The sequence below is a fragment of the Panthera leo genome, chromosome E1, assembly GCF_018350215.1.
Source record: "Panthera leo isolate Ple1 chromosome E1, P.leo_Ple1_pat1.1, whole genome shotgun sequence".
Lineage (NCBI taxonomy): Eukaryota > Metazoa > Chordata > Mammalia > Carnivora > Felidae > Panthera > Panthera leo.
In genome coordinates, this window is record NC_056692.1 from 31,047,112 (window position 1) to 31,074,751 (window position 27,640).

The 27,640-nt window shown below is 36.5% G+C and overlaps 1 protein-coding gene across 6 annotated transcripts in view; it reads right to left on the bottom strand.

Moving 5' to 3' along the window:
* STXBP4 (syntaxin binding protein 4) overlaps positions 1-27,640 on the bottom strand; it is a 168,684-nt gene that overhangs the window by 56,561 nt on the left and 84,483 nt on the right. For all 6 annotated transcript variants that reach the window (XM_042915451.1, XM_042915450.1, XM_042915452.1 and 3 more), the window contains 4 exons: positions 22,108-22,284; positions 14,874-14,990; positions 14,308-14,357; positions 12,122-12,255 (listed from right to left, as the gene is read on the bottom strand). In XM_042915451.1, coding sequence (XP_042771385.1) covers positions 12,122-12,255; positions 14,308-14,357; positions 14,874-14,990; positions 22,108-22,284 — 478 coding nt within the window. The remainder of the gene's footprint in view (positions 1-12,121; positions 12,256-14,307; positions 14,358-14,873; positions 14,991-22,107; positions 22,285-27,640) is intronic.

Genomic DNA, 27,640 nt, shown 5'->3' on the forward strand with positions numbered 1-27,640 from the left:
TTTCTCATATGAGTGAAATGCCTGTGGAAGTCTAGTGTAAGGGTTCACAGTGAGCTGGTGGCTAGCTGTACCCATTCCCGGGAAGTTTTACTACTGCTATCTTCTATACAAACTCAGCAAGTTTTCCCTCTCCTTATACAAGACTATGACATTTGGAGAGCCCTTGAGGTTGCTAGTTAGACATAAACTTTATTGTTTCAAACTTCATTGCCATGGAATAAATTTGAGCTGAAGCTGGGTTTCTTTATTGCTCTTTTAAAGAATGAAATGTTACTTGGCAACTGTTTTTAGGCATTTTAGCACTTGGTTTCTTACACGTTCTCAGTGGAGTAATTTAATAACGATAGATTACATAAATCGACATTAGTAGAGATCTTTCACCACCTTCTAAGGTTTCTTGCTTTCAAAAGAAAAAAGAAAAAAGAAAAGAAAAAGGGGGGGTGGGGAGAGAATAGTTTATATCAGATTAGGTTGCAAGAACAAAATACTCTTTTTACATAATGACAATGAATGATGAAGATTATAACGATGAAGATAATGATGATATATATTGAGTCCTACCAGGTGGGAGCCACTTTAAACATTATCTTTAATCAGCTAGCCGCTTCAGATACATTATTTTAATCCTCTAAACAATCTTATGAGTTGGTGATATCTCCAATTTCATAGATGAAGAAAATGAGACTCAGGGAGACTACAGAACCCCTGAAGCATAAATCTATTAGGTGGCAGGCCTACATTTTGAACCTTACAAGGTTCAAAGTATAGTCTTTTTACTATACTATTCTGCTTCTGTACAAGTAAAAATGAATCTATCTTTTCGACAAAGATATGATTTAGGGTACAAACAACTATTTTTTTATATAAAAACTAAAGGCAATTTCACAAATGATACTTCATCTTATCCTGTGACGTAATGAGCCTTAATGCTCCTACTTTCCATTTCATAAATGGAACAAAACTGAGGTTGAGGAATTTACCTAAGGTTTAAAAAATCTTGTTCAAGAAGCAGGTTTTTCTCACTTCCAATGCTCCTTCTCTGTCCCACTTGGACTTTTACTTTCATTAGCATTTGGTGGTTATTTTAAAGGAACAAGAGGGGCACCTGGGTGGTTCCATCAGTTAAGCATTCGACTTTGGCTCAGGTCGTGATCTCACAGTTTGTGAGTTCGAGCCCCACGTAGGGCTCTGTGCTGACAGCTCAGAGCCTGAAGCCTGTTTCGGAGTCTGTATCTCCCTCTCTCTGCCCCTCCACCACTCATACTCTGTCTCTCTCTGTGTCTCTCTCTCTCAAAAATAAATAAACATTAAAAAAAAAATTAAAAACCCCAAAGGAACAAAAAACACAAGCAGCATCGTATAGTCCCAAGACCTAATCATTTTTAGTCTAACTGGTAATGTTGGTTACATAAGTTCATAAAGTCGCACATTTTTGAAAAATATTATTAAAGATTCAGTTTTTGACTCTGTATCTTCCATTTCAAGATTTTTATCAGGGCACATTTATTATTCCTTCTGTATGCATTGTTTTGTAAATGCTTCCAAAAAGAAATTTTTTACTGTGAGGTTTCCATGATGCTTAAAACTTACTTTTAAAAGGGATGCTTTAAATTTTAGAATCAACAAATGCTCACTCTAAAAAAAGAAAAAAAATCAAATATAAAGGTTTCTAAAAAAACAAATACAAAAACAAAAACATATTCTCCCAATCTGACCTGAGAAAGCCACTGCTACCAATGAGTTAGGTATCCCTCTCTACCTGACTGGAAGTTATTAAAGCTCCTTAAGCCTTACTGCTTTATTCTAAATATTTGTAAATCATGCAAATTTAAGATGAGGTAAATTTTGGCCAATTCTAACTGAAATAAAAAACGAACTCTAGGGGCGCCTGGGTGGCTCAGTCAGTTAAGCATCCGACTTCGGCTCAGGTCATGATCTCACGGTTCGTGGGTTCGAGCCCCGCGTGGGGCTCTGTGCTGACAGCTCAGAGCCTGGAGCCTGTTTCGGATTCTGTGTCTCCCTCTCTCTCTGACCCTCCCCCACTCATGCTCTGTCTCCCTCCCTCTGTCTCAAAAAAAAAAAAAAATTAAAAAAAAATGAACTCTAAAACACAATCTTATATTTATATAGTGCTTTACATTTACAAAGCACTTTTATACTAGTTCCCTCAATCCTTGAGACTTAGGAAGACTGTATCCCTACTTTACAGACAGGAGGCCAAGACTCCAAGAGGTCATCATAGCTTATCAAATCTAAGATACCACTGAGAATACCACATCTTGCCATTTTATATGCTCAAAAAGAAAGGAAAAAAATCCAATTCAATTGTGACATAATGACTTAACTGTACACCTGTGAGATTCGTAGGACTTAATATTAGAAGATCCGAGTTAGGGGTCTGGCATTGCCCTTTCCAAGCATGTGACTGAAGTAAATTATTCAAGTTATCTAAGCCTTGATCTTTTTTTTTTTTTTTGAGAGAGGGAATGAGCACACGAGTGGGGGAGAGAGACAGAGGGAGAGAGGGAGAGGGAGAGGAAGAGGGAGAGGAAGGGGGGGGAGAGAGAGAGAGAGAGAGAGAGAGAGAGAGAGAGAGAGAGAATATTAAGCAGGCTCCGTGCCCAGTGTAGAGCCTGATTCCATAACCCTGGGATCATGACCTGAGCCAAAATCAAGAGTGGGATGCTCAACCGACTGAGCCACCCAGGTGCCCTGAAATATATGACTGTTTTATTAACATACAATATATATATTTTTAAGTAGGCTTCCCACCCAGTGTGGAGCCCAACACGGGGCTTGAGCTCACGACCCTGAGATCAAGACTGGAGCTAAGATCAGAAGTCACATGCTTAACCAACTGAGCCACCCAGGTTCCGCTTCATATCTTTTAAGTTAAAAACAATAATGTCTATCTCACAGGCTTGGTGCGAGGACATATGGATGTAAAATGGTACTTTCAAAGTGTAAAACTGATAAAAATTTTAAAATCTCCTATATCTATGGCATTATTATCTTTAAATATATGTATCTGTAGTGGTAATATTAATACTCTGTTTTGAAGGCAGGAACTTCTGGATCTTCACCCAAGTGTTGTATCATATTAAATAATTATTAAAGTCATTACTGCACATGACTGCTACTGCCACTGTCTCCCCTGAGATGAGCTGTTAATACTCTGTCCTCAGATGAACTCCAGAGAACACCTATTTCATTAACCCAAAAGCATGTATTCCATTTGGATGAGGACATTTTCAGGCCTCGAGGGAAAATATTCCTTTCTGGCACCATTCACATTTTGCTTGTCCAGTTATAACTGGATAATCCTACAGGAGCAAAACATGAACCCCACTGTAGACGCTCTATTATTGCAGTCAGTTCTAATTGTGAAAGGAATTGGAATTCCATTTTTTGGAAGAGAGATAATGTACTATACTATTTTTTTAAATTTTTTAATGTTTATTTATTTTTGAGAGAGAGAGAGAGAGAGAGAGAGAGAGACAGCGAGAGGCAGAGTGCAAGCAGGGAAGGGGCAGAGAGAGAGGGAGACACAGAATCTGAAGCAAGCTCCAGGCTCTGAGCTGTCAGCACAGAGCTGGACGCAGGGCTCAAACCCACAAACTGTGAGATCATGACCTGAGCCAAAGTTGGACGCTTAACTGACTGAGCCACTCAGGTGCCCCAATAATGTACTATACTTAAACATCAATGCCTTCTTTAATTTTTGAAGCAGTCTTTGTATTTTTTTTTTTTTTGCCTTTGTGTTGGAAATCATTCTGTGTTACAGTGTGTTCACCCATGTTAGTACTAAGATATATAGGCTTTTACCTGAATAAATCCTAGATGTTGCACATCCTGCAAGCCCCTTGACAACTATATTCCTGCCTGGTGGGAAGAATTAAGTCTCATTCATTTGGTCATGACCTTCATAGCTCACGGATGCTGGCAGTATATGTGATTAAAATATATATATGAAACACTTCCTTGGAAATGATCTTCTATGAAAATGCCTATCATGTGGTAGCTCTGGGATTGAGTCATACTAGACAGTTTTTGGGTATAGTAAATACTGGAAATATGGTGGCTTTCTGATTTTTATGACTGACAAACTATTATGTTTGCTTCCTATGTACCGATAGAAAACAGTAGATAGTTACTATAGATTTGGCATTATTAAATAACTTCAGCACTTCAATTCTCAGGAATGTGTTTAATGAAAAAGGCAAATACCCAAGAGTTAATTAATGTGCAGAAGGAACAATAGGAAAATATGAGACAGTTGAAGATTGAAGATGACAACAGATAATTGCTTTGTGCTTCTGGACTTCTGGTTTACTCACTGACCTCGTATGTGCGTGAATATTAAGTTTAAACATGAATACTTAATTTCAGGTGTTTCAAAATGTTATATACACTGATGAAATACTAAATCTCTTTTTAAAAATGAATATTTGTTCTTTGCTATTCAAACCTAGCCCAAGCTACTATCTTGTCCCAAGTCAATCACTGCAAAACCATGTAGTCTTTCTGCTTTTTTTACTCTGCTACTCTTACAGCCCAGTTTTAAACAAAAGCAAGAATCAGCTTTTAAAAATGTAGATCAGATCAGGTTTCTTCTCCTGCTTAAAACCACCGACGGCTCCTATGACACTCAAAATAACATCCAAACTCCTTAGAATGGTGTTCAGAGCCCTGTATGGTCCAGCTTCTTTCTGCATCTCTGCCCTTAGCTCATGTTAACTCCTCTGTTTGCTCATATGTATCAGCAACTCAGAATTTCTCCTAAGTCCCTCCAATATGTCAAGATTGCTCCTATCTGACTATAGATGCTGGAGAGGATGTGGAGAAATGGGAACCCTCTTGCACTGTTGGTGGGAATGCAAACTGGTGCAGCTGCTCTGGAAAACAGTGTGGAGGTTCCTCAAAAAATTAAAAATAGATCTACCCTATGACCCAGCAGTAGCACTGCTAGGAATTTACCCAAAGGATACAGGAGTACTGATGCATAGGGGCACTTGTACCCCAATGTTTATAGCAGCATTCTCAACAATAGCTAAATTATGGAAAGAGCCTAAATGTCCATCAACTAATGAATGGATAAAGAAATTGTGGTTTATATACACAATGGAATACTACGTGGCAATGAGAAAGAATGAAATATGGCCTTTTGTAGCAACGTGGATGGAACTGGAGAGTGTTATGCTAAGTGAAATAAGTCATACAGAGAAGGACAGATTCCATATGTTTTCACTCCTATGTGGATCCCGAGAAACTTAACAGAAGACCATGGGGGAGGGGAAGGAAAAAAAAAAACAGTTAGAGAGGGAGGGAGCCAAAACATAAGAGACTCCTAAAAACTGAGAACAAACTGAGGGTTTATGGGGGGTGGGAGGGAGGGGTGAGTGGGTGATGGGTATTGAGGGCACCTGTTGGGATGAGCACTGGGTGTTGTATGGAAATCAATTTGACAATAAATTTCATAAAAAAAAAAAAAAAGATTGTGCCTATCTCAAGGTTTTCATACTTGGTCAGAAAAACTCATCCCATAGATTTTCTCCTGGCTGAATCCTGGCTCAAAAGTCATCTCTTCAAAGAGGTGTAGCATTCTCACTTATACATCACCTGGTTTTATTGTATGTACAACAGTCATCACTGTCTGGGATTGTTCACTTTGCTAATTTGATTGTCCATTTTTACCCTTACAATTTACTGAAGCAGCTTGACAGTAGGGACTTTGTATGCTATTATCCCACTGCCTAGGTCATGGTCTGACTCATTGCAGATACTCAATAAATAGATCGTGAATAATGAAGTAATAAATCTAAATGGTTACTTCAAAAAAAAATATTTTAAAGAGACAAAGTGCAAGCAGGAGAGAGGGGCAGAGGAAGAGAGAGACCGAATCTCAAGCAGACTCCATGCTCAGTACAGAGCCCAACATGGGGCTCGATCCCATGACTCAGGGATCATGACCCGAGCTGAAACCAAGAGCCAGATCCTCATTTGACTGAGCCACTCAGGTGTCCCAATGGTTACCTTTTCTTTATTTCTTAAATTTTTATTTATTTATTTTTCAGAGACGGTGAGGAGCAGAGAGAGGTAGGTAGAGAGAATCTGAAGTGGGCTCCACATGGACAGCAGAAAGCTCTATGCAGGGCTCGAACCCATGAACTGTGAGATCATGACCTGAACGTCAGGGAGATGCTTAACCAACTGAGCCGCCCAGGTGCCCCAATGGTTACCTTTTCTTAAGTTACGTATTTTTCTCTCACTTTTTTTTTCTGGAAATAAAACTGTACTAGGAAAGAAATTACTTATTTCCTTGAAGCTAACAATAATTCACTCATTTAAAGCAAAATAAAATAACCCAAGCAGAGTTTCTTTCCCAGAGATCACCCAAGATTTGATATATTTTCTTAACAGAACATCACAGCAGTGACCTACTTTCAATTTGCAACAATACAAGAGAATATATGAGTTCACCATTTTCCTTGAATGGTAAGACAACACCAATATTTACAATGGGTATTATCTAGCTCTAAATTATCAAGTCACTAGAGAACAGATCTACTTTACTACAAAAACAGGTAAAATTGCCTCCAAATGGCATCAGAGACATGTAAACTATCCCCTTATGCTTGGAACACCTTCTTCAACTCTAGGAGAAGAAATATATATATATATATATATATATATATATGTATGTGTGTATATATATATATGTATATATATGTATATGTAAACATATATATGTATGTGTATATATATATGTATATGTAAACATATATATGTATGTGTATATATATACATATATAAATATATATAAATAATATATATATAAATATATATGTATATGTAAATATATATATATATATATACATATATATATATATATATATAGCCATGATAACTTTATGGAGAAGCAAATACCATCATGCCCATTCTAAATAGTATAGCTGAATTTCACCAAAAATATATGACTTCTCTTTTGATAAACTCATGTTATCTTATAAAAATGTGTGCTGGGAGAAACAAAAAAAAGCAGTGATAACAGTTTGAGAATCAGCCTAAGTACAATGAGAAGATGCTATATCAAGTCTGAGTTCTGGATCTAAAAGAAAAAAAATCATAAAGTCCTACAAATGTTGCAGTACGACATTTCCCCTTTTTCTCATAAAACCTTTTCCCATCTGCCTAAATAACTTCTAATTAGCTTCAGAATATAAAGACAAAAAGCATCTATTACTGACATTCTAATTTTAAAAGTTAAAATACTGCTAGTTTCAGACAGTAAGGAACATCTGAATTGATGCAGGAAGCTCCCACAGACAAATATATGTAATCAGATAGTCATTGCTTGGTAGGGGTAAAGTTCACCTTCATTTTCAGTTGGTTGAGTAAAAAATTATATAATTATTCAACCACTCTATAACAGTTGAATATCCATAATTCTGCTATTATAAGAAATGCTGTGATGCAAATACTTATATATGCATTTTTAAGCACATCTCTCATTATTTTCTTTGCAAAATACCAACAGGTAGGATTGTAGGGTTAAAATAAATGACCAACAAAATATTATTTTTGACTTTCAAAAACAGTTTTCAAATAGATATCTTAAAAGCTCTCGATATATACTGCAAAACTGATTCCCAGAAATGTTGTGCCAAATTATATTCCCACCTGTAGTGGATGAGAATATTTACTTTCAACATTAATTACTGGCAGGCCCAGATGGCTCCTAAATTGGATGGATTTTTTTTTTTTTTTAATGCCTAATATATGAGTAACTTAAGAAAAGAAAGTGTATTCTCCACAGGAAGATTCCTGCTCCTTGCTTCCTTTGCTCAGGCATCATTTGGGTCCTCGTGGGTGTAGAAACCTTGGCTCCAGGTGCTCATCCCAACCCCACGAATCTCTGAAGCTTAAGAGCTCACTTATCATTACAGTTTTACCCTCTGTTCTTGGTGCAGGGAGATGTGAATTTTTTGGTTTTCATCTTTTAAATACACAAACATAATTTTAAATGTCATTTCTAAGTGTAGGAGCAGAATGGGGAGGTTTTGGCATGAGATCACTCTACCATCTTGGTAGAAGGTAGTCTATTCTAAATCTTGACAGCTCTATTTTCTTGCTTTAACACTGTGGACTTTATCATGATCATATATCGGTATGCTTATGTACATATTTGTTTAAAAGATCTTGAATGAAATGTGTGTGTGTGTATGTACACACACACACACACACACACACACACACACACACACACGTTATGTATTTCTCTTCATAGAAACTTGATGTAGAGAACTCTACTCAGAATTGGTTTTTGACCTTTGAAACAATGTGTGGACCCTCTGGTTGCACTGACATTTAACCACGTTGTTGTTGGGGAGTTACCCTCTCAAAGCTCTGGCTGGGGCTGGCCAGTGTATACTTGTGTTGTGAGTATAAGGATGATGCAGTAGTCTGAGGGGAGTGAGAGGTGAGCCAAGACCAGAGGTGGCTGTGAAGAGTGGGATGGCATTTGGTGCAGAAGCATTTGGTGCAAAGGCTCCTTTTGCATTTAAAGTGTCCTGTGTGCCCCAGTGCATGTCGATGCGTGTGCGCATGTCACTGTGTGTCTTTGCTGCCTAAGAGACCAAGCCCCAGTCAGCTTTCTGCTTGACACAGAATCTGTGTGAATTCTGAGGATTCCAAAAATGCCATTGACTCACCAAGATAAAAGAGGAAAAAGAGTCCATCTGCCCCCCTAGTGAGTCTTTGGCTTTATTCATTACCCCTTCAAATTAGAATGCATTAAGGACTGTCCTCCTGCCAGAAGCACCTCCAATTATCCCATAATTGCCACTGTTGTTAGGCAGGGGGAGTAACAAGTTGGGCATTTGTGCTTTCCTTGTATGTGGCCTCACCTGCCCTATCGAAGTTTTTGGGATTTGCCTGTAACTACAAGTGCTTTTGAAGATTTTTACTCTATTTTATATTCCATCTATCATTTCCATGGGAATCGTGAAGGAAGGTGGATGCCTGTGTTTGTGCTGCCCATCTACGAGGAAGTCAGTAAGTTCTTATTAAAGATCTCCTATGGAATAGCTGGCCAGTTATTATTTTATTATGCGTTTTAAAAGTAGAACTGCTTCTTCCTGCCTTTGTAACAGAATTATTTTGTGAAACTAGATGTCAATCAAAGATTTAAGTTCAAAACAAGTAGTTATTTCAAATAAAGATTACACTAAAACATTATGATATTGACCATGTAAATACTGATGGAGATCGATCGATAGAGGCACCTTGTAGGGGTTCCAATACTGATTGAAAATGCCTATTTTGTCTACATGCTATTTCAGTGGAGGCAGTACAGTGGAACAGACCAAAATTTTGTTATAGTTAGCAAAAAAACAACTGAAAGATAAGATGCTGATTGAGACATTTAGCCATGGTTTCCTGTGATGATTACATTATAACTCAAAATTGAAAACAACATTATATGTTATACATTAAGGAAAGCTCTCATCTGTCATATTTTCCAAATGGATCCAAACTGAAAGATTTAGACGATAGTTACTTAATACTTAGCACAGAGAAAAAGTAGTTTTAAATTAGCTGCTTTAGATGATAATAATGTGGTATCAGCATTAGCAGCACCAGCAGTAGCAATGTCCATTAATGAACACCTTATACTACCAGGTGCTCCGTTAGCTACTTTACATGTATCTCATTTAATCCTCCAACCCTGCCAGTTTAGATATTATGAACTCCACCTTTTATATGGGGAAAGAGGACCAGAGGTTAATTAATTTGCCCAATGAAGTTGGATGGCTAATTGGGGTATTCCCTGGGGCACCTCCAAGGATCATCAGAAATTCTGCAGAACACTGTTTACATGGGTTCAAACTGTTCCTCGAGGATGCCTCTATGATTCACATAATTCTCCATTGCTACAGCTATCCCGATGAGAGCTGGATGGCCAGGTTTGCAAGGCTGTAAAAAGCACTCGTGCCCTCTGTGATCCTACATCTAGGTTCTTAAGTTGGGGTTTATAAACACTCTGAAGATGGATGCAAATGTATATAATTGCACATGTCTGGTAACAGGGCTTTCTCCAGATTTCAGTAGAGGCCACCATCTAAAAAAGGTTCAGAATTATCTTCTAGATATTCCATCAGAGACTGGGTTTAAGCTATAACACCCAAGAAATCTGATTCTCATTTCTGAGGAAATCCCATTGTATAACATCCTAGATTATACTTATGTTAAGAAGAAAGTAAACGCAATTACCCAAGAGAAAATTCTGAATTGTAACTTGAAATAACCAGACAGTCATGCCAAAGGAAATGAGGTAGAGGCTGCAGCTGAATTATCTACCTCATGGTAGTAATTTTCTGCTTTCCATTACATATAGAAAAGCGACTGCATAAAGAGAAAGAAAATGAGCTGAGTTTATCTGAATTATCAAACTGAAAAAGATAGGTCATAAAAATTATGAAAGTACTGGGAATACATGCCAATGTTAGCAATTATATCTCTAAATAAATAAAAAAGACAATGCAGAAACTATTTGCTAGTTTAAACAGCAAATGAGGTACAATCTTACGACATAAAAAGTGCCTGCCGATGGACTTTTTCACTTCTCTTCCAAAGGAGTTCTGCTGAATTTCAAATATTTTCTTTGAATAATCATGTTTGACAAATGTAAAGGTTAATGTTAGCAAGGTAATTAAAATTAATGATGGCAGTGTCCACTGGGCTATGTGTGTGTATGCAGGTGTTTCCCTCCACTGGTCCCACCCTAACTTAAAAATATCTGATATTTTAAATTCTGAGTGTACATATAATACATTAGAAGTGATTATTTTCATCTATCCTGAAACCCACAGAATTTCTTCACATAGAGAGTTCTTATAGGGTTTTTGAAATATAATTTGATTTTTTTAATGTAATAGGTTATACAAAATTAAGAAAAAAAACCTCACTGCACAAATTGTGCCTGGTTTCCAATTCTCTTTCTATAACATAGTTTTGAAGTTAAAAGTTACCCCAAAGGGTCTTTGAATATCCTCTACAAAGCCAAACCATTTACTACACAGGACTTTACTCAAAACTTATTATTTGGATACTTTGTGAACAAAGAGTTTTTTCTGTGCCTCTCTACGTTTATATTTATATATATTTGATATCTCGTCCCCAGCATAGGAAAGATTAAGAGTGGCAAACAGAGACAGTGGAATGCTAAAGGCCAGCATAAAGACAACCAGCAGACAGACTGACATCAAGAGAAGAGACAGAAGAACAAACAAATTAAAAGGGAGTCCAAATCCATGAAGAGGCAAAAGTGCTGGGAGACAGGAGGAGGGAAGGATGGAAATGACTGATCACTTAAGCTCTCCCCAAGGATCTCCCTGTCTGCTGGGACACTGGCATTACTAAGCCTGTTCCCCTGCATCTCTTTCTAGCCCAGTGCTGACTCTGGGGGTGTCCAGGGACAGATCATGCAGTTCTTTAAGAGAGGTATTCTCCTGGCCCTGGCTCAGGAGGAAATGCCTGAGCCAGCAGCTCTGATGAGTGGGGAACTGGTTCAGCTATTCCATAGCCCTTTAATTAATTACCCTGCTGAGTGCCCCAGGGTCTGTTCCCAGTCTTCCCTGCCTGTGATCCTGGACATTTTTTCACGGTTCTAGTTAACTTACTGTTTCAGCATTTTTGTCTTTGATCTTTATTGTGTTTTGGGGTCTTTTGCTCAGCTGGGCTGTACCTTCCATTTTATTCTATCTGTTGGGTATTATTCAAAAATCCCTAAATGTTGGTTCTAACCTTCCAGGTTTCCAGTGCTGTTGTGGATTTATTTTTCTATCTGTTCTTCCATTTCAAAGAGACTTTGGATGGAAGTAGAGGCAAAAACATGCCTTAATCAGCTATCTTCTGTTGGAGGCCATTTCAGGCACTTTAAATAAAGTAAATATTCTCCCCCTACAAGGAGTGTATGGAGATTTTTATCAATTAGCTCTCAGTTTTACTATAGGCAAACCAACGCATTTAACAAAATTAAACTGTCAAGCTTGAAATCTCCTTTTGTTTTGTTAAATGAATTACTGGGGGAAAAAAAAGTGAAAAAATGCAGAAAACTTACAATCCATGTCAAGTATGGCCCGAACAGATTTAACAAGTTCCTTAGATTCAAGTGCCAGTGTTGCTGCGATGTTACGTCCGTTCCTTCCCAGGGGTGTGAGGGAAGTCTGAGAAGCTAACAAAGCTCTTCTTTCACTGTGATGGCAATAATGCAAAGATGAGCTTATTACACAATAAATAGTATCCATCTTGGCTGAATCTGAACTCTTATGTACAAAAATATTTGTATTTCTGGGAATATTGAATTCTTACAGTCATAAAATGAAGTAATCACAAAACATTTCTGTTTTCTATTCTTCGTTATGTAACAAAGACATATTTAAAGAATTAGACTGACCTGATAAGAAGGAGAAATAAATCATTTTTTGGGCTTATTTTGTGAGTGCTTATGTTATGCTAACATGATGTAGCCTCTTATTTAGTTTTGTAAAAATTCAAATGAAGCACTCAGACGTAAATTTATTAAGCAGACATTTACTGTTACTTCTTATAATATTAAATATAATTTCAATGTGTATGTGCTCCTGAAATTTCTCTTAAGCTCTTCCATTTGTTGTCCCTAAATCTGAACAGCATTTATAACACTTTTTGGAGATGCAAATGTCACCTGAAATGAACGCACTCTTTTATAATTTAAAATGCTAGGTTTTACTGCAAAAAACCATCACATTAAAACTTTTATTTGAAAAGGCACAATTTTAAACTGATAACAAAACTATTATTATTTATAGTCCATCTTCTTAAGCATGATGATATTCATTCACAAGCAGACACTAAAGCATCAATTCTCAAATTCAAATACAGAGCCTTTATTCTGTGTTGAATGATCAAGTCCTAAATTTATTACAGAAGACATAGATATTAGAAAGACTGAACCATACTGTACTAGAGTTTCAGTTTCTAAGACATGGTGAAAAGTTGCTTAATATTGTTTTTTAAAGTTACCTTTTTTTCCATGAACCAGTTTAAGTTTGAGGGCAAGCTCTGGCTTTTGAATAGTCATTTTTAACCTTCATTTTTAATACCAAAACTTCTGAATTATTATTCAAGGTCACAATGAGACCTTGGAGGGTGGGGACGGGAAATACATCTAACCATACAAGGGAATCTGATTGCTGAGTATTTTAACATTGTTATTGAAAATAATTATTATGAAATTCATGTTATCTTCATTTTATCTTGCATCATAAGCAGCATGGAGAGCAATGTCTGATCTTTCATTAGAATAAAGCATGACAATAAAGTGAGTTCAAAAGTATACTATTATCATGTAAAGTACAGAGTAATCAAATTACTATGGTGCACACCTGAGACTAATATAACATTGTAGGTCAACTATATTTCAATAATAATTTTTTTTAAGTGTACTACCATAGACATTCTTCTAAGGTTAAAAAAAAATGCTTTGTGGAACCCTAAAATAGAATAAGAATACAATGAATCATCATTTATTAAACTGTTGTTTTCATAGGGAAGGGCAGAGTTCTCCTGTCTGCAAGTATGCATTGCTAGAAGTAGAAGTACATTGCTAGTGGCAGCTTTTACAAGATGAGGGAAAAAAACTGCTCTGAAAATGTATAAACAGGAAACTTTCGTTTCTGTATCTCTCATTATGTATCACAATGACCAAAGACTTGCAGTTTGAAATACATAAATTGTATTAGTATGTTTGTAGCTCTTAGTAAGAAACTTTGAATTGGAAACAATCTGTGAACAGTAACAAAATCAAGGTGTATTCTCCAAATATATATATTTTTTTATGTCTACTGAATGTTGAAAATGAAAGAAACCGATTGTATGAACATGTTTTATAAAATTGTTTGCCATAATAACTGATCTGCTGGCTTGAGACTGACCTTTAAAGTGATTTTTATTTATACACAGGATGCTTACAGAACTTCAAGGTAATCCCCTCTTTACAGAATTCCTGACAAAAACAATATAGGTGATTCCTACCTCAATAGAGTACTAGGTTACAGTGACTGACTAAATACCTCCAGGAATTTCTTTTACAGAAATGGGGTCAAAAACAACACGTCCTTGTATCTGTTTCCACAAGACATTAAAAACAGCATCAAATCGTTATGTAGCATCTTAAGGCTATTTAAGAGATTTCTAGTATTTTAGTCACAATTACCAAATGAAAAACGTAATCATACTCTACAGTAAACACTTAAATGTTCTTACCTTAAATTTGATAAAGGATAAGAATTATCAGAAAGTAATTCTTGAATAGTCTAGAGACAAATAAGATAGTAAAGGAGATATGTAAGTTTGATATTTTTAAAACATCTTTTCTTACTTAACTAATGTTTATAACCTCCCTCCTCCTTTCACTCCCAATTGATTAAAAGGTGTTTCTGTTATGTGGGGAAAAAAGAATCAATTACATTGACATGCAACGCCACTCAGATGTGTAATAACAGCTATGGAAACATTTCTTTATAGGGTAAATATTTATCAAATAATATTTGTATAGTATTAACAGTTTTGAAAAAGAGTTCAAAAAACATAGTATATATTTGGGACCATGTTATCCTGTCTGGATTATTGCTCTGTTAGCAATAGAATCTATTTGTTAGCTGGTCTTTTCATTATTTATGCAATTTTAAAATGGGCTGCTGGTTAGCATTGCTGTTTTGAGCCCAGAGAATGTCTCACTAGCCACCAAACACCATGACATTTATCTGAGTGTCAGTCATATATAGATTTCTTAAAAATGGGCATAAGGTAATGTTAATGGGAAAATTTACCTCTACAAAATGAAGAAGCTTTTCAGTGGATGCCTCAAAAGTTTTTCGAGCCATTTCCGATTTTCGCAATTGGCAGTCGAGCACTGTGATTCTCTTTCTTAACTCCTGAACACTTTCCTGGATAGAGGTATCAAAAGGAGGGTCTTAAACATTTCTTTGATTTTATATCAGTGGCTCCTATGTTCAGTTTTTACTAACTAATATCCAACATTACCATATTATTTTCTCTTAGTGTACTTATCTTCTGATTTGGGGAGGCACTTAATTAACTGTATATGCATATTTAAAAGTTAGACTGTATAGGGATGCTGCAAATTTTACAAGATAAGCTGCATATGGCTTTATTGATTCTTATAGTAAAATACATTTGAATTGAGTTTATCATTGTTTTGTTTTTGTTTACAACACGGCTTACCAGCTGCTGACAGAAATCGCTACCAGTGTGGCATAACAAAAATTACTGAGAATACACATATATATTTAATGTAATATGATATAATGTAAAGATGAGCTGGCAGAGAAGTAAAGGAATCCTGTGAACAGTAAAAGAATCCCATTGACAGTAAAGGAATTTCATGAAGACAAACAACAACAATGCTGGGTGAACCTACTTATAAAAGAGAATGCTGAAGCATAATTTGCTCTGAGGGTATATCTTTGGGCACACATGGCAAACGAGAGAACTTTAATGGTTGAATTGGAAAGAAACAAACCTTACAGAAGTAAATCGATGGTTCTCATTTGGGTTCTGGAGAGTAGGTTAAAAAAAAAACCTTCATGGGTCCAAACTCATGAAGGTTTGAGGTCATAATTTACATTGCCTGTGTGTCTTGTAAATTTATAAGCTGAAATTTTGGTTTAAATAAGTTCCAGACTGGCAGAAGCAAACACAAAACTTCAGTGGAGGGATATTTTCTCAACTCAGATCTCAAAGAATTTCTACATATAATGTGTCAAAAGAACAAGACCTCAGGAAATAAGCTACCATGAATAAAAGTCAGCTGAAGGAAACAAATTATATAAAGGAAACAAACTATATAAAGACAGCAGATATTGGAGTAATCAGATATAGACTACAAAGTAGTGTTTAATGAGTTTTAAAAATTAGGGAGGAATTTAAGACATGATAAAGGGAAAATAAACTATAAAAATAGATCCAGATGGCATAAAAAATCAATCTTAAAAATAAAAATATAATCAAAATGAAATCAGAAACTCATTTTATGGGTTTAATATCCAATTAGATATAGCTGAAAAGAGAATGGATAAACTGGAAGGCAGAGGTAAAGAAGATTTTCATAATGCAGCAGAAAAATAAAATGGGAGGATATAAAAAAAGGAGAAGAGGTAAGGAGAAAATAACTAGATGAAGATATAGTATATGCTCAATCTGAATTACACAGGAGGGTTCAGAAAGAATGAAAGAGACATAGCTCAGGATAACAATTTGGAGTTTTTCAGATATAACAAAAGACAATGTTTCTCAGATCAGGAAACTCAGTGAATCTCAAGCACTATAAATAAAAATAAGTCAACACATGACTCATCACAAACTGCTGAACACAGATGATAAAGAGATCTTAAAATCATCAGGAAAGTAACAATGGATTGCAAACAAATAACAGATTGGCTGCTGATATCACAATCATGGAATAAAGACAATGAAAGAAATTAAGTGCAAACTTACTTTCAATGTAGCAGACATGTATTTCAAGAGCAAGAGTTCAATAAAGATGTTTTCAGACAAACGAAAATGAAGAGAATGTGTTACCAACAGATCCTCATTAAACACGTTTCTAAAAGCTGTACTTCAGGAAGGAAATAATTTTAGCAAGAAGGCCTGAGATGCAAAAAAGAATGCTGGACATAGAAAATGGAAAAGAAGGCATCTATTTAAACAAAAGTTGACTCCACAAAATAAATTGTGATAGTGTCTAACTTATGGTGTTAAAAGTCAAGAAAGAACTAAAATACTGACAAAAATAGAAATTAAGTAGGAAGGAATGATTGGATTTAGGTTTTAAAGTACTATCATATTTAGAAGCAGGGGAAAATTAGTGATTAGTTTTATAATTTGAGTGAAAATAGAATGTTAAAATTTCTAAGATAATCATTAAAAATTAGAAACAGAGTACATACTTTCTATAAACCAGCAGAAGGAAATACATGGAATGGGAATTGGGGAACACAGGAGAAATCTGAACCAATTAAAAAAAAAAAAAACAAAACAGACAAGGAGTACCTGGGTGGCTCAGTTGGTTAAGCATCTGACCCTTGATTTTGGCTCAGGTCATGATCTCACAGTTCCTGGGATCAAGCCCCAGATAAAGCCCATGTCGGGCTCTGCACTGACAGCGTGGAGCCTGATTGGGATTCTTTCTCCCTCTGTCTCTGCCCCTCCCGGCTCACACTCTCTTTCTCACAAAATATAAACAAAAAATAAACATTAAAAAACAAACAAACAGGCAAGACATGACACGTTGAAAGAAAAAAAAACACAACCAAAAACTAAAGCACAAATAAAATGCATAAAGAGGGTAGAAATGAAGCCAACGGCATTATCAAATAAAACAGGGTAAATGGAAAGATCTTTCCAATTAAAGGTCAAAAATTAGTAAGATGAGGAAACAATTCAGCTATATGTTGTTTACCACATACACAATTAAAATGTGAGGACAATGCAAAGTTAAAAGTGAAAGGAAGGAAAACAGATACACCATAAATACCAAAAGAAAACTGTTGTAACTATTCTAGTATTAATCAAAAATAAAATTAGGGGGAATATAAGATTGGTAAATTGAAGAGTCACAACATTCCATAAAGGATGATAATGTAATTCCAAGCCTATATATGGCTAAAAACATTACTTTTTTAAAAAGGGGAGATTTTTTTCTTCTTCTTATTTTTTTAACGTTTATTTATTTTTGAGAGAGACAGAATGCGCGTGCGTGAGAGAGCACCAGTAGGGGAGGGGCAGAGGAGCAGGAGACACAGACTAGAAAGCAGAAGCAGACTCCAGGCTCCAAGCCTTCAGCACAGAGCCCGACATGGGGCTTGAACCCATGAGCTGTGAGATCATGACCTGAGCCGAAGTTAGATGCTTAACTCACTGAGCCACCCAGGCGCCCCAAAAAACAAGGAAGATTTTAATGCATTTCTCTGACAAAGAAATTAAGATGACTAGAGAAAAGCTGGACTTTACAATTAATGAATCTGATCTAGTGGAATATATAAAACGATACATCAAAAAACCATGAGGAATTCTTTTGAAGCTCACTTTGACCATGTGTGAACACTGGCTATACAGTATAAGCCACAAAGCAACCACCAACATATTTTGGAATCAATTATACTATAGACTAGATTCTCTGGCCACAATGCAATTATCCAGTCTTTTGCTTCAGTGGTGTTTATAAATAAAGACTCAATCATAAACATGTAAATTCTTCCCGAATTCATCTATATATTTAACTTATTTTCAGTAAAAATTCCAGTAGTTTTTTTTTTCTTTTGGTTGAATTTATAAAATACACATAAAAGGACAAAGGGTCACGTAGCCAACATACTTTTAAAGAAAAAGAACTAGGCAGGATGGTCATGTATCAAGATTCCCTATAAAAGATAGAGTAACCAAAACAGTATGTTATTTGTGCAAGAATGTACAAATAGACCAGTGAAGGAGAATAGCGGGCCCTCAGAAAGATAAATGCACACGAAATCTTGATATATGACAGACCTGATTTTGTAGATCAATTAGGAAAGAAGAGGCTTTTGAATAAATGGGGCTGGGATAGTTGGTCGTTCATTTAGTATAAAGAAAGAATAAAATGGATCTCCATCCCCATACAATGCTACAAAACCAATGACAGAAAGATCAAAACTTAGAGGCAGATATAAAGAATATCTTTGGGAATAGAAGAACTTGTAAAAGGGCACATAAGGGAAGAGACTGATAAGTTTGACTACATGAAAGTCAGTGTGTCTTTTGCCACTGGGTGAAAAGTAAGCCAAGAACCTGAGAGAAAAGATTTTTAATAACATATAATTTAATATAGGTTTAGTAACTTGAACACGTGAACAATCACTACATATTAATGTGCAAAGAACAACCTAATGGGAAAAACAATTGTAAGTTATGAAAAGGCATTTCATAAAACATAAATGCCTAACAAGTACATAAATATATGCTCAACTGGCTATCTGGGCCAGGGCAAAAAGCCCTGGTTTATAGCATTTGGGGGTATAAATAATTCCACCACAGCTGATATGAAGCTACCAAACAACCTGATATCACTGAATATGCAGTTGAGAAGATATGCATAAAATCACCTATTTTGAGCCGGTGCTAACTGGTCCCAACACACCCGTGGCTCAAAGTCATTAGTAATCAGGGAAATCCAAATTAAACCATAATGAGATTTACTTATTACACCTACCAGATTGATATAAATTAAAAGTAAATGAAAACAACGTGTCAGCAAGGATGTGCGGTAAATAGTATCTCTCATTCACTACTGGTGGGAGTAAAAATTGGCTCAAAAGCTTTCAAACACAATTAGGCATGACCTAGTAAAGTTGATCAATCATCATTCAACCTAGCAATTCCACTCTAAGATATGAACCCAAGAGAAACTGTTATACATGTGGAGCAGGATATATACAAAAGTGTTATCAACATTGTTCATAATAAAGGAAACAGAAACAATTGGACTGTTCATCAAATACAGAATGGACAAATATACTGTAGTATATCCATTCAAGGGAGTACAAAAAAAAAACAATGAAAATACATGAACCAACTATAAATTTCAAATAGATGAGTTTCAAAAATAAAAGTTTGAGTGAAAAAAGCAAGAATAATACATGTAGGACAATTCTATTTATATAAAGTTGATAAACAGGCAGGACTCAACAACATTTACCAGTAAGAGATATAAACATATGTGGTAAAATGATCAAGAAAATGGTTAATACTAAATCCAGGAAAGTGGTAACTTCTGAGGGCAAGGGAGAAGATTGTAACTAGGGAGGGTCACTGGATCTTCAAAGGTTTTGGTAATGTTTTATTTCCTAAGCTGGGGGTAAACAGAAAAAATAAAAAATAAAAAAGGTAAGTAAGTATAGAGATAATAAAAGGGAAAACTTGAGGCACCTGGGTGGCTCAGTCGGTTAAGTGTCCGACTTCAGCTCAAGTCATGATCTTGCAGTTTATAGTTCAAGCCCTGTGTTGGGCTCTGTGCTGACAGCTCAGAGCCTGGAGCCTGCTTCAGATTCTGTGTCTCCCTCTCTCTCTCTCTGCCCCTACCCTAATCATGCTGTGTCTCTCTCTCTCTCAAAAAAAAGTAAACATTAAAAAAATTTTTTTAATGTTTATTTTTTTTAACGTTTATTTATTTTTGAGACAGAGAGAGACAGAGCATGAACGGGGGAGGGCCAGAGACACAGAATCTGAAACAGGGTCCAGGTTCTGAGCTGTCAGCACAGAGCCCAATGCGGGGCTCAAACTCATGGACCACGAGATCATGACCTGAGCCGAAGTCAGATGCTTAACTGACTGAGCCACCCAGGTGCCCCTAAAAAAATTTTTTTTAAAGGAAAAACTTACAGTGAAAAAAACATAGTTACAAAATGAACCTGCGTCTTAAAAAAGAATATTTGAATCTACGTCCTGCAACATCTTGGTCAATGTCTCTTGAAGCAATCTTAAACAATTAAAAATAAAAAACTTTCCTTCTCTTTCTCCACTGGTATTGAGTTTGGAAAATGTTGAGATGCTCTTGTCTAATATTTTTTCTTTGAAAAATAAACAAAAGATTATTTTTTTCAGAGACACGTTAACGGCCAACTTAGAATCCTGTTAGGAGGAATGGCAGGAGACCCCATTATGCTAAAAAAGAGAAAAACTGAATTAATTACATTGCCAGACAACTTAGGACCAAAATGTCTCTCAGCTAAGAGCTGGAACAGAGAATTGCAAATAATCTATGCTTAAAAAAGTTTTTTGAATCAATTCATGAGAACTCTTTGAATATTATATTACTTAGAATGTATTTTTAAAGACTGTTGATTATCCCTCCAAAAGTAAACAGTTTTATAAAACTGTACTTTTGACATTTTGATTAATTCCCCAAATATTTTCAGAATCATGTTAAAGTTACTCACATGAACTAAGCATGGATCTCTGATTTCAAAATGTAAACACTGGGTCAAAAATAATAAATATATGTAGTATTTCTAAGTATTGTTGCCTTTTCAAGTAATATAACTTTCCCTTAGTCTTGTGTATTATCAAAGTAGGAACATCAGCTCTTTCGGAATCGGTTTAAATGGGCAGATGTGAGAAATGTATTAGTGCCTCTCAAGAGCTAGCCAAAGAAAATTTCAGATTTTCTTCTGCATTTTGCTTTCCTAAAACTGGTTTCACTTCCACTTGGTATATTTAAGGTATTTAACAGTTTTATGTTTATATAGATAGACATAAATTATTCAAATTTGCTTTATGTTTTCTTGAAAGTTGACTGTATTAGAGATGTAAACACCTATCCTAAATGAACTTGTTGAAGTCATTAAATATGTATTTCAATTTACTTAATTTTCTACCTCAGTGAAGTAAAAATGTGTATGTCTACTATAGTTTTTGAAGACCTTTCAATGAATATAGTATGTATTATGTTAAAAAATCATATAAAAAAATTCCCATAAAAAAAGGATCACATTGCCTTATAAATAGCATTCAGCATTTTGCTATTGAAATTGGAGCCTATTAAATTCAAACTCAGTTTCTTCCTATTAATTATCTTGGCCCTGGGCAAAAATTATTTAACATTCACACTTCCTTGAGTGCTCTAATCAAAGAGCAAAACCCATCCCTAGACTCTCCTCCTCCCATCCCCACAAGGCAAATTAGTAAGTTTAAGAACAAATGGAGAAAACCAATGTAATCAATTAAATGTTAAATAGTTCTAGGACTTACTGCCTGAGCTGCACAATGTTGACCAATGACCCAAATAAATTTGGGTCACATGCTTTTTCATCCCCAAGCTATGTGGATAAAGGGAGGCTCACAACCTTCACCTTACCCCCCCATCCCATCACGACACATCATCCTATCATTGAATAATAGAAGACAAACACTGACCTAGTTTAGAAGTGCAGATGAAAAGAAAATGAAAACAGGATACATGACAACGGCAAGGAAACCATGGTAACTAAAAGAGAGGACGGTTTTGCTTACTTTATTTTGGTCCGAATAATCAGCAAGCTGAGCCTTTAGATCTGTGATCTCGGCCTCTAACAGATGGATCACTTCTTCATAGTCCATTTCCATTCCGTGTGCCTGTCGCTGTGCGGCTTCGGCAAGGTGAATCCGACTTCGCAGGGCTCTGGTTTCTTCAACAACAGCTTTGGCTTCCTGAAGATTGCAAAATTCATGCCATTGAAAAAAAGCCATGTTAAAAAAAAATACAGTTTAAACAAAATATTTTCCTCCTTCTGGAAGTTATAATTCCCAAACTTAATAGATATACATGTGTTCCTCACATATCAATGTGAAAATGAGTCTCCACGTTATTTTATTATGGACAGTAAATGCCTGATCTTACTTTTCCTCTGTTGATCTCCTGGATAATTTTCAGTATAGGATTTCCAACTTCACACAGCTAGCATAACATTTTGGAAATAAGGGAACTAGAAGGGAATTGAAAATGGAGACTAGAATAAGAACTGGTTCAGAAAATAAAAAGAGTAGGCTTCCACAAAACTCAAGTAGGTGGTAGGGCTCATGTTCTAGAAAGGTGCTTACAGCTTCATCAGATACAGCTGAGAGATCTGTGGTGTAGCAGACTTCCCTGTGGTCCAAGCCCAGGATCCAAAGCTTATTCCTAGACAGCAGTCTAACTGCTATTTCTCCCTTTTGATTTAAGCCAAAAGGTGGAATTCAGTAGCAAAACATATAGCTATTTCTATAGGGTGCAATGCTCACATGACATTTATTAAACACATGTTATGTCCTAGAAGATTCATGTGTCTTTTCTCATTTAACCTCTAGAACAGAGAAAGGCATTATTAAAAACTATTTTATACATAATTAAACAGAGGCTCAGAGAGGTTACCCACTCTGTCCAAGGACACATAGTATTGCCAGAGTTTAAACCTGGGTCTGCTAAACTCCAACATTAATGCTCTTTCACCTTTTTACTCTACAACTAACTGACAAAACAAATGACAAAACAAACAAACAAATAAAAACAAATTAAAAAAAACCCAAAATTAGCTACGTTCTCTACCTTAGGAAGAGGATGGAGTGACCAAAACCATTTGCGCTCTCAAAATGTGCTTTGGTGCTGGGTCGACGACAGTCCCCCCAGGACACCTAATATAATTTCACATGGCAGTTATTATACTGTAAACGATTTCTTTTTCTTTACTTGATGCAGAAATATCTTTTCTCTGCAATGGAACTTTCTGCTCCAATTGCCATGGCTAATATTCAACTATGGCTATTTTAATTTTCTCAGAGCTATTATAGGATGCTTGCTTTTGTTTGAATCTAAATACGTTTGAAATGAAGGGAGAGTTAAGAATATGGACATATTTTTAAGGGTCAATTTTTCATTCATACATGCACTAACTGTTTCCTAAGTACTTATTATATGTCAGATTCTGTTTCAGGTACTGAGGACAGAGAACCTAACAAAACAGACAAAAAGTCCTCCCTCATGCACCCCCTCCCCCCCATTTACACTCTAGTTTGGAGAGATAGACAATAAATTAGGGATTAACAGTGAAGACCTTACTGAGAAGACATTTAATCAGAGAGCTGCAGGAAGCATGGAGCCATGAAGATTTCTCAAAGAGCTTTCTGGGAAAAGGAACCAGTTTGTGCAAAGGCCCTGAGGTGGAACTGTTCCTTGCATCTTTAGAGAACAGCAAAGAAGCCAGTGTGACAGAAGTAGAGAGTGGTAAGGGACAGCAAGAAGGGAGTAGTAGGACACAAGGAGTGAGGGCAGGGATGGTGTTGGGGTGGAGTGGCAGACCTTAAGAGGCTTTTGTAGGGCATCATAAAAACTTTGGCTTTACTCAGGGTGAGATGGGAAGTTATTGGGGAGTTTGGCGCAGAGAAACGATTACGATCTGACTTAACCTGTAAGTGCAATACTTTTGCAGATGGGTTAAGAGTAAATTGTAGGGAGTGGGCAAGGGTGGAGCAGGTGGAAGAAGGGGACAGGCATAAAGTAACTGTGGCTTGAACAAGGGTGACAGTGTTGGAGTTGCTGTAAAGTGGTGAGATACTAAATATAGTTTGAAAGTAGAGCTAACAGAAGGCTTCATCATCATTAACAGCATTTACTTAGCAGCTAGCACATCCAGACAATCATATTATGTGATAAAAAATACAAAGAGGATAAAAGGTACCTTCCCTTTTACGGCTCAGTTCAGAAAATTAGGTATAACTTAGATAAGCGGAGGAACAGGGTAGGGCATGTTAGACAAAAAGACCAATGTGAACGAAGGAAGAGAGACAAGAAGGAATGTGGTACATTTGCAAAATGGCACTAGATTACTTTTGACTGGAGTACATGCTTCCTGGGAGAACAATGGATAAAAAAGGTTGAGGAGATACAGGGAAAGAACAAGCAAGGCTCTGGTGGAAATGGCATGACAGGCAAAAGAGCTTGCATCAGGTAACTTTTTTTTTTTTTAATGCTTATTTATTTTTGAGAGAGAGAGAGAGAGAGAGAAGCAGAAAGAGAGAGACACAGAATCCGAAGCAGGCTCCAGGCTGCGAGCTGTCAGCACAGGGCCCAATGTGGGGCTCGAACTCACAAACCATGAGATCATGACCTGGGCCAAAGTCAGACATCTGACTGACTGAGCCACCCAGGTGCCCCATATCAGGTAACTTTTAAGGCCTTTTGAATAGAAATTGATTTGAGAACAGAGTGTCTCAGAAAGCTAAATCAGGCAGCAGGGTTCAGGATGGAGAGATATGGCCAACCAACTGCCTATCACACCTCTGATTCAAAGAGCTCCATTTCAGGCACAGGAACAAAAGATTCAGCAGTAGGGAATACAGTCAACAGTATTGCAACAGCGTTGCATGGCGACAGAGGGTAATTACAAGCACAGCATAACTATGGTTGTTGAATCACTACCTTGTACACCTGAAACTTATGTAACATTGCATGTCAACTATATTCAAATAAAAAAAAACAAAACTTGGGGCGCCTGGGTGGCTCAGTCGGTTAAGCATCCGACTTCAGCTCAGGTCATGATCTCACGGTCCGTGAGTTCAAGCCCCGCATCAGGCTCTGTGCTGACAGCTCAGAGCCTGGAGCCTGTTTCGGATTCTGTGTCTCCCTCTCTCTCTGACCCTCCCCCGTTCATGCTCTGTCTCTCTCTGTCTCAAAAATAAATAAATGTTAAAAAATAAAAATAAAAAAACCCAAAACTTAATTTCTTTATTTTTAAAACTGTCTTATAATAAAAAAATACTGCTACAAAGAACTATCTGGGTAAATAAAAGAACATTTATGAAGCCACATCAATTGGTTCAGGCCAGGTGACCAAGTCACTGGTGTCACAGCTTCATCACCTTCACATCAGACTGCTTTTGTACATACAGGATGCAGATGGATATTGGCACTACTGTAAATGATTTACATGGACCAACTCAGCCAATCCACACACTGCTGCCTGAGGTATGTCTATTATTATACTCATTTAACAGGTGGAAAAAACTGAAGCACAGATACATTAAGTAACTTGCTCAGAAACACAAACCTAGGGGCGCATGGGTGGCTCACTCAGTTAAGCATCTGACTCTTGGTTTCAGCTCAGGTCATGATCTCATAGTTCATGGGATCGAGCCCTGCATGGAGGTTCTGCACTGACAGTGCAGAGAAACTCTCTCTCTCCCTCTCTCTCCCTCTCTGCTCCTCCTCCCTCTACCCTGCTCATGCTCCCTCTCTCTCTCTCAAAAAAAAAAAAAAAAAAAAAAAAAAAAAGTCACAAACAGGCTAGGATTTGAACCAAGGCTGTCTAGGCACAAAGCACAAAGTTCATGCTCTTGGCTACTATGCCATACTGTCTCTCCAAAAACAGAAAATGATTAAAAAAAAAATGACTTGTATTTGACAATATCGTCAGTGCCCAACCCCACATGAGCTTAGGATGTGACCATTACAATATACTGAAATACCTTCGAGGCTGCTACACTGCTCCCCCCTTTTCCATTCATTCAATCAAGCTAGAAAAAAATATAGTGCCACTGAAGAGAAAGAGGAGGGGCAGAGAATTCTCCATAGCTGCAATGAATAATAACTAATCTGATGATTTGTCTCCTTCACACTCACTTCATGCAGCTTTTATTCCTCTATAAAAACAGCACTTTTATTTTTGTTCAAAGAATGCTAGTTAATTAAATGAAGAATCTGGATGGAATTTATATAGTCATGATAGTTCACTGATGGTAATACAGTGTGAAATGCAGTTGGGTGGTAAAAGATGCAGAGGTTTTGATGCTGAATAAATTCATGCTATTTCTTTTGTAAATGTATAACTGTTGGGTTGGTAAATGTGACCCCTTAGCAAAGTTCTAGCCCAATTCCCACTGAATGGCTGTTTAAAAGATTAGTGCATTGAAACGATGACTTTTAGAGGAAGCAGTAAAAAAGAGACAGCAGCAGTGTGCTGTATTTAGCAATACAGGATCACATAAATCCATTTTTTCTTTTCTTCCCAGGTCATCTTCTAATAAATAACTGCAAAGCCTCCCATGTCCGTAACAATTGAGCCAGAATTTTCTGAGTACCTCACCATGAGCCTGAAATCCAATCAGGATAAATGCTGCAGCTAGTTCACTGATTTATTTTGTATTAGATAAGAGATTAATTCAGTTTAGAAAGTTAGAAAATAAAAGAGAAACCAAGATGTTATAGCAATCAGAAAAATCAACATAAGTATTATGCTTTTTAATACTAAGCAGTGTGAGCACATACACCAGAAGCACATATCCATATACAAGAAATCAAATCTCTGATTTGGTTTTTTTTTTTTTTTTTTTTGGTAACACTGAGGAAATACCTTCAACTCATACTGTCCCATTGTAAAACGAGGATTTTCCACCTTACATTTTCACAATGAATCTTCAGGAAAGATCAGGCCAAATTCTCCTTTGACAAAAGAGACAAAGGGTACTATAAACTCACACAAAGGGCACCATAAGCTCAGACAAAAGACAATGTGCTATGTGCTTTTCCACCCCCACAAGGAACATGATGTAGAAGAAAAAACATGAGTGTTAGATGAGCTAAAGCTAGGTCAGAATCTTTGATGTGTAATCTTTCTTTTTTTCTGGCTATGTAATTCTCTAAGACTCAGTTTGTCCAGATGTATAATGGGAAATAACACCTACTTTATAACATCGAAACAATTCTCACAGGAGGGTTAAAGAAACGATTATAGTTCTTGGTACTGCTCTTTCCCATTCCTCTTTACTGCTTTTGAAAAATATACATAATCACCTATGTGATCAGAGGGCTAGACTAGACAATTTATTAAGGGCTTTCCTGAGGCAATCAATTAGTAATACCAGTTATTGAACTTTAGAGAAGTTGTTTGGGAACATTGTAGGCATGGGTCTTTTTAATGTTAGCAACAATTATGTAAAAGATTTTCTTCTCCAGTTACGACTCCCTAAAGTAGGAGCAAGCATTAACAACAGTTGCACATTTGTAATTAGGCTAGCACATCCATATCACTAACCT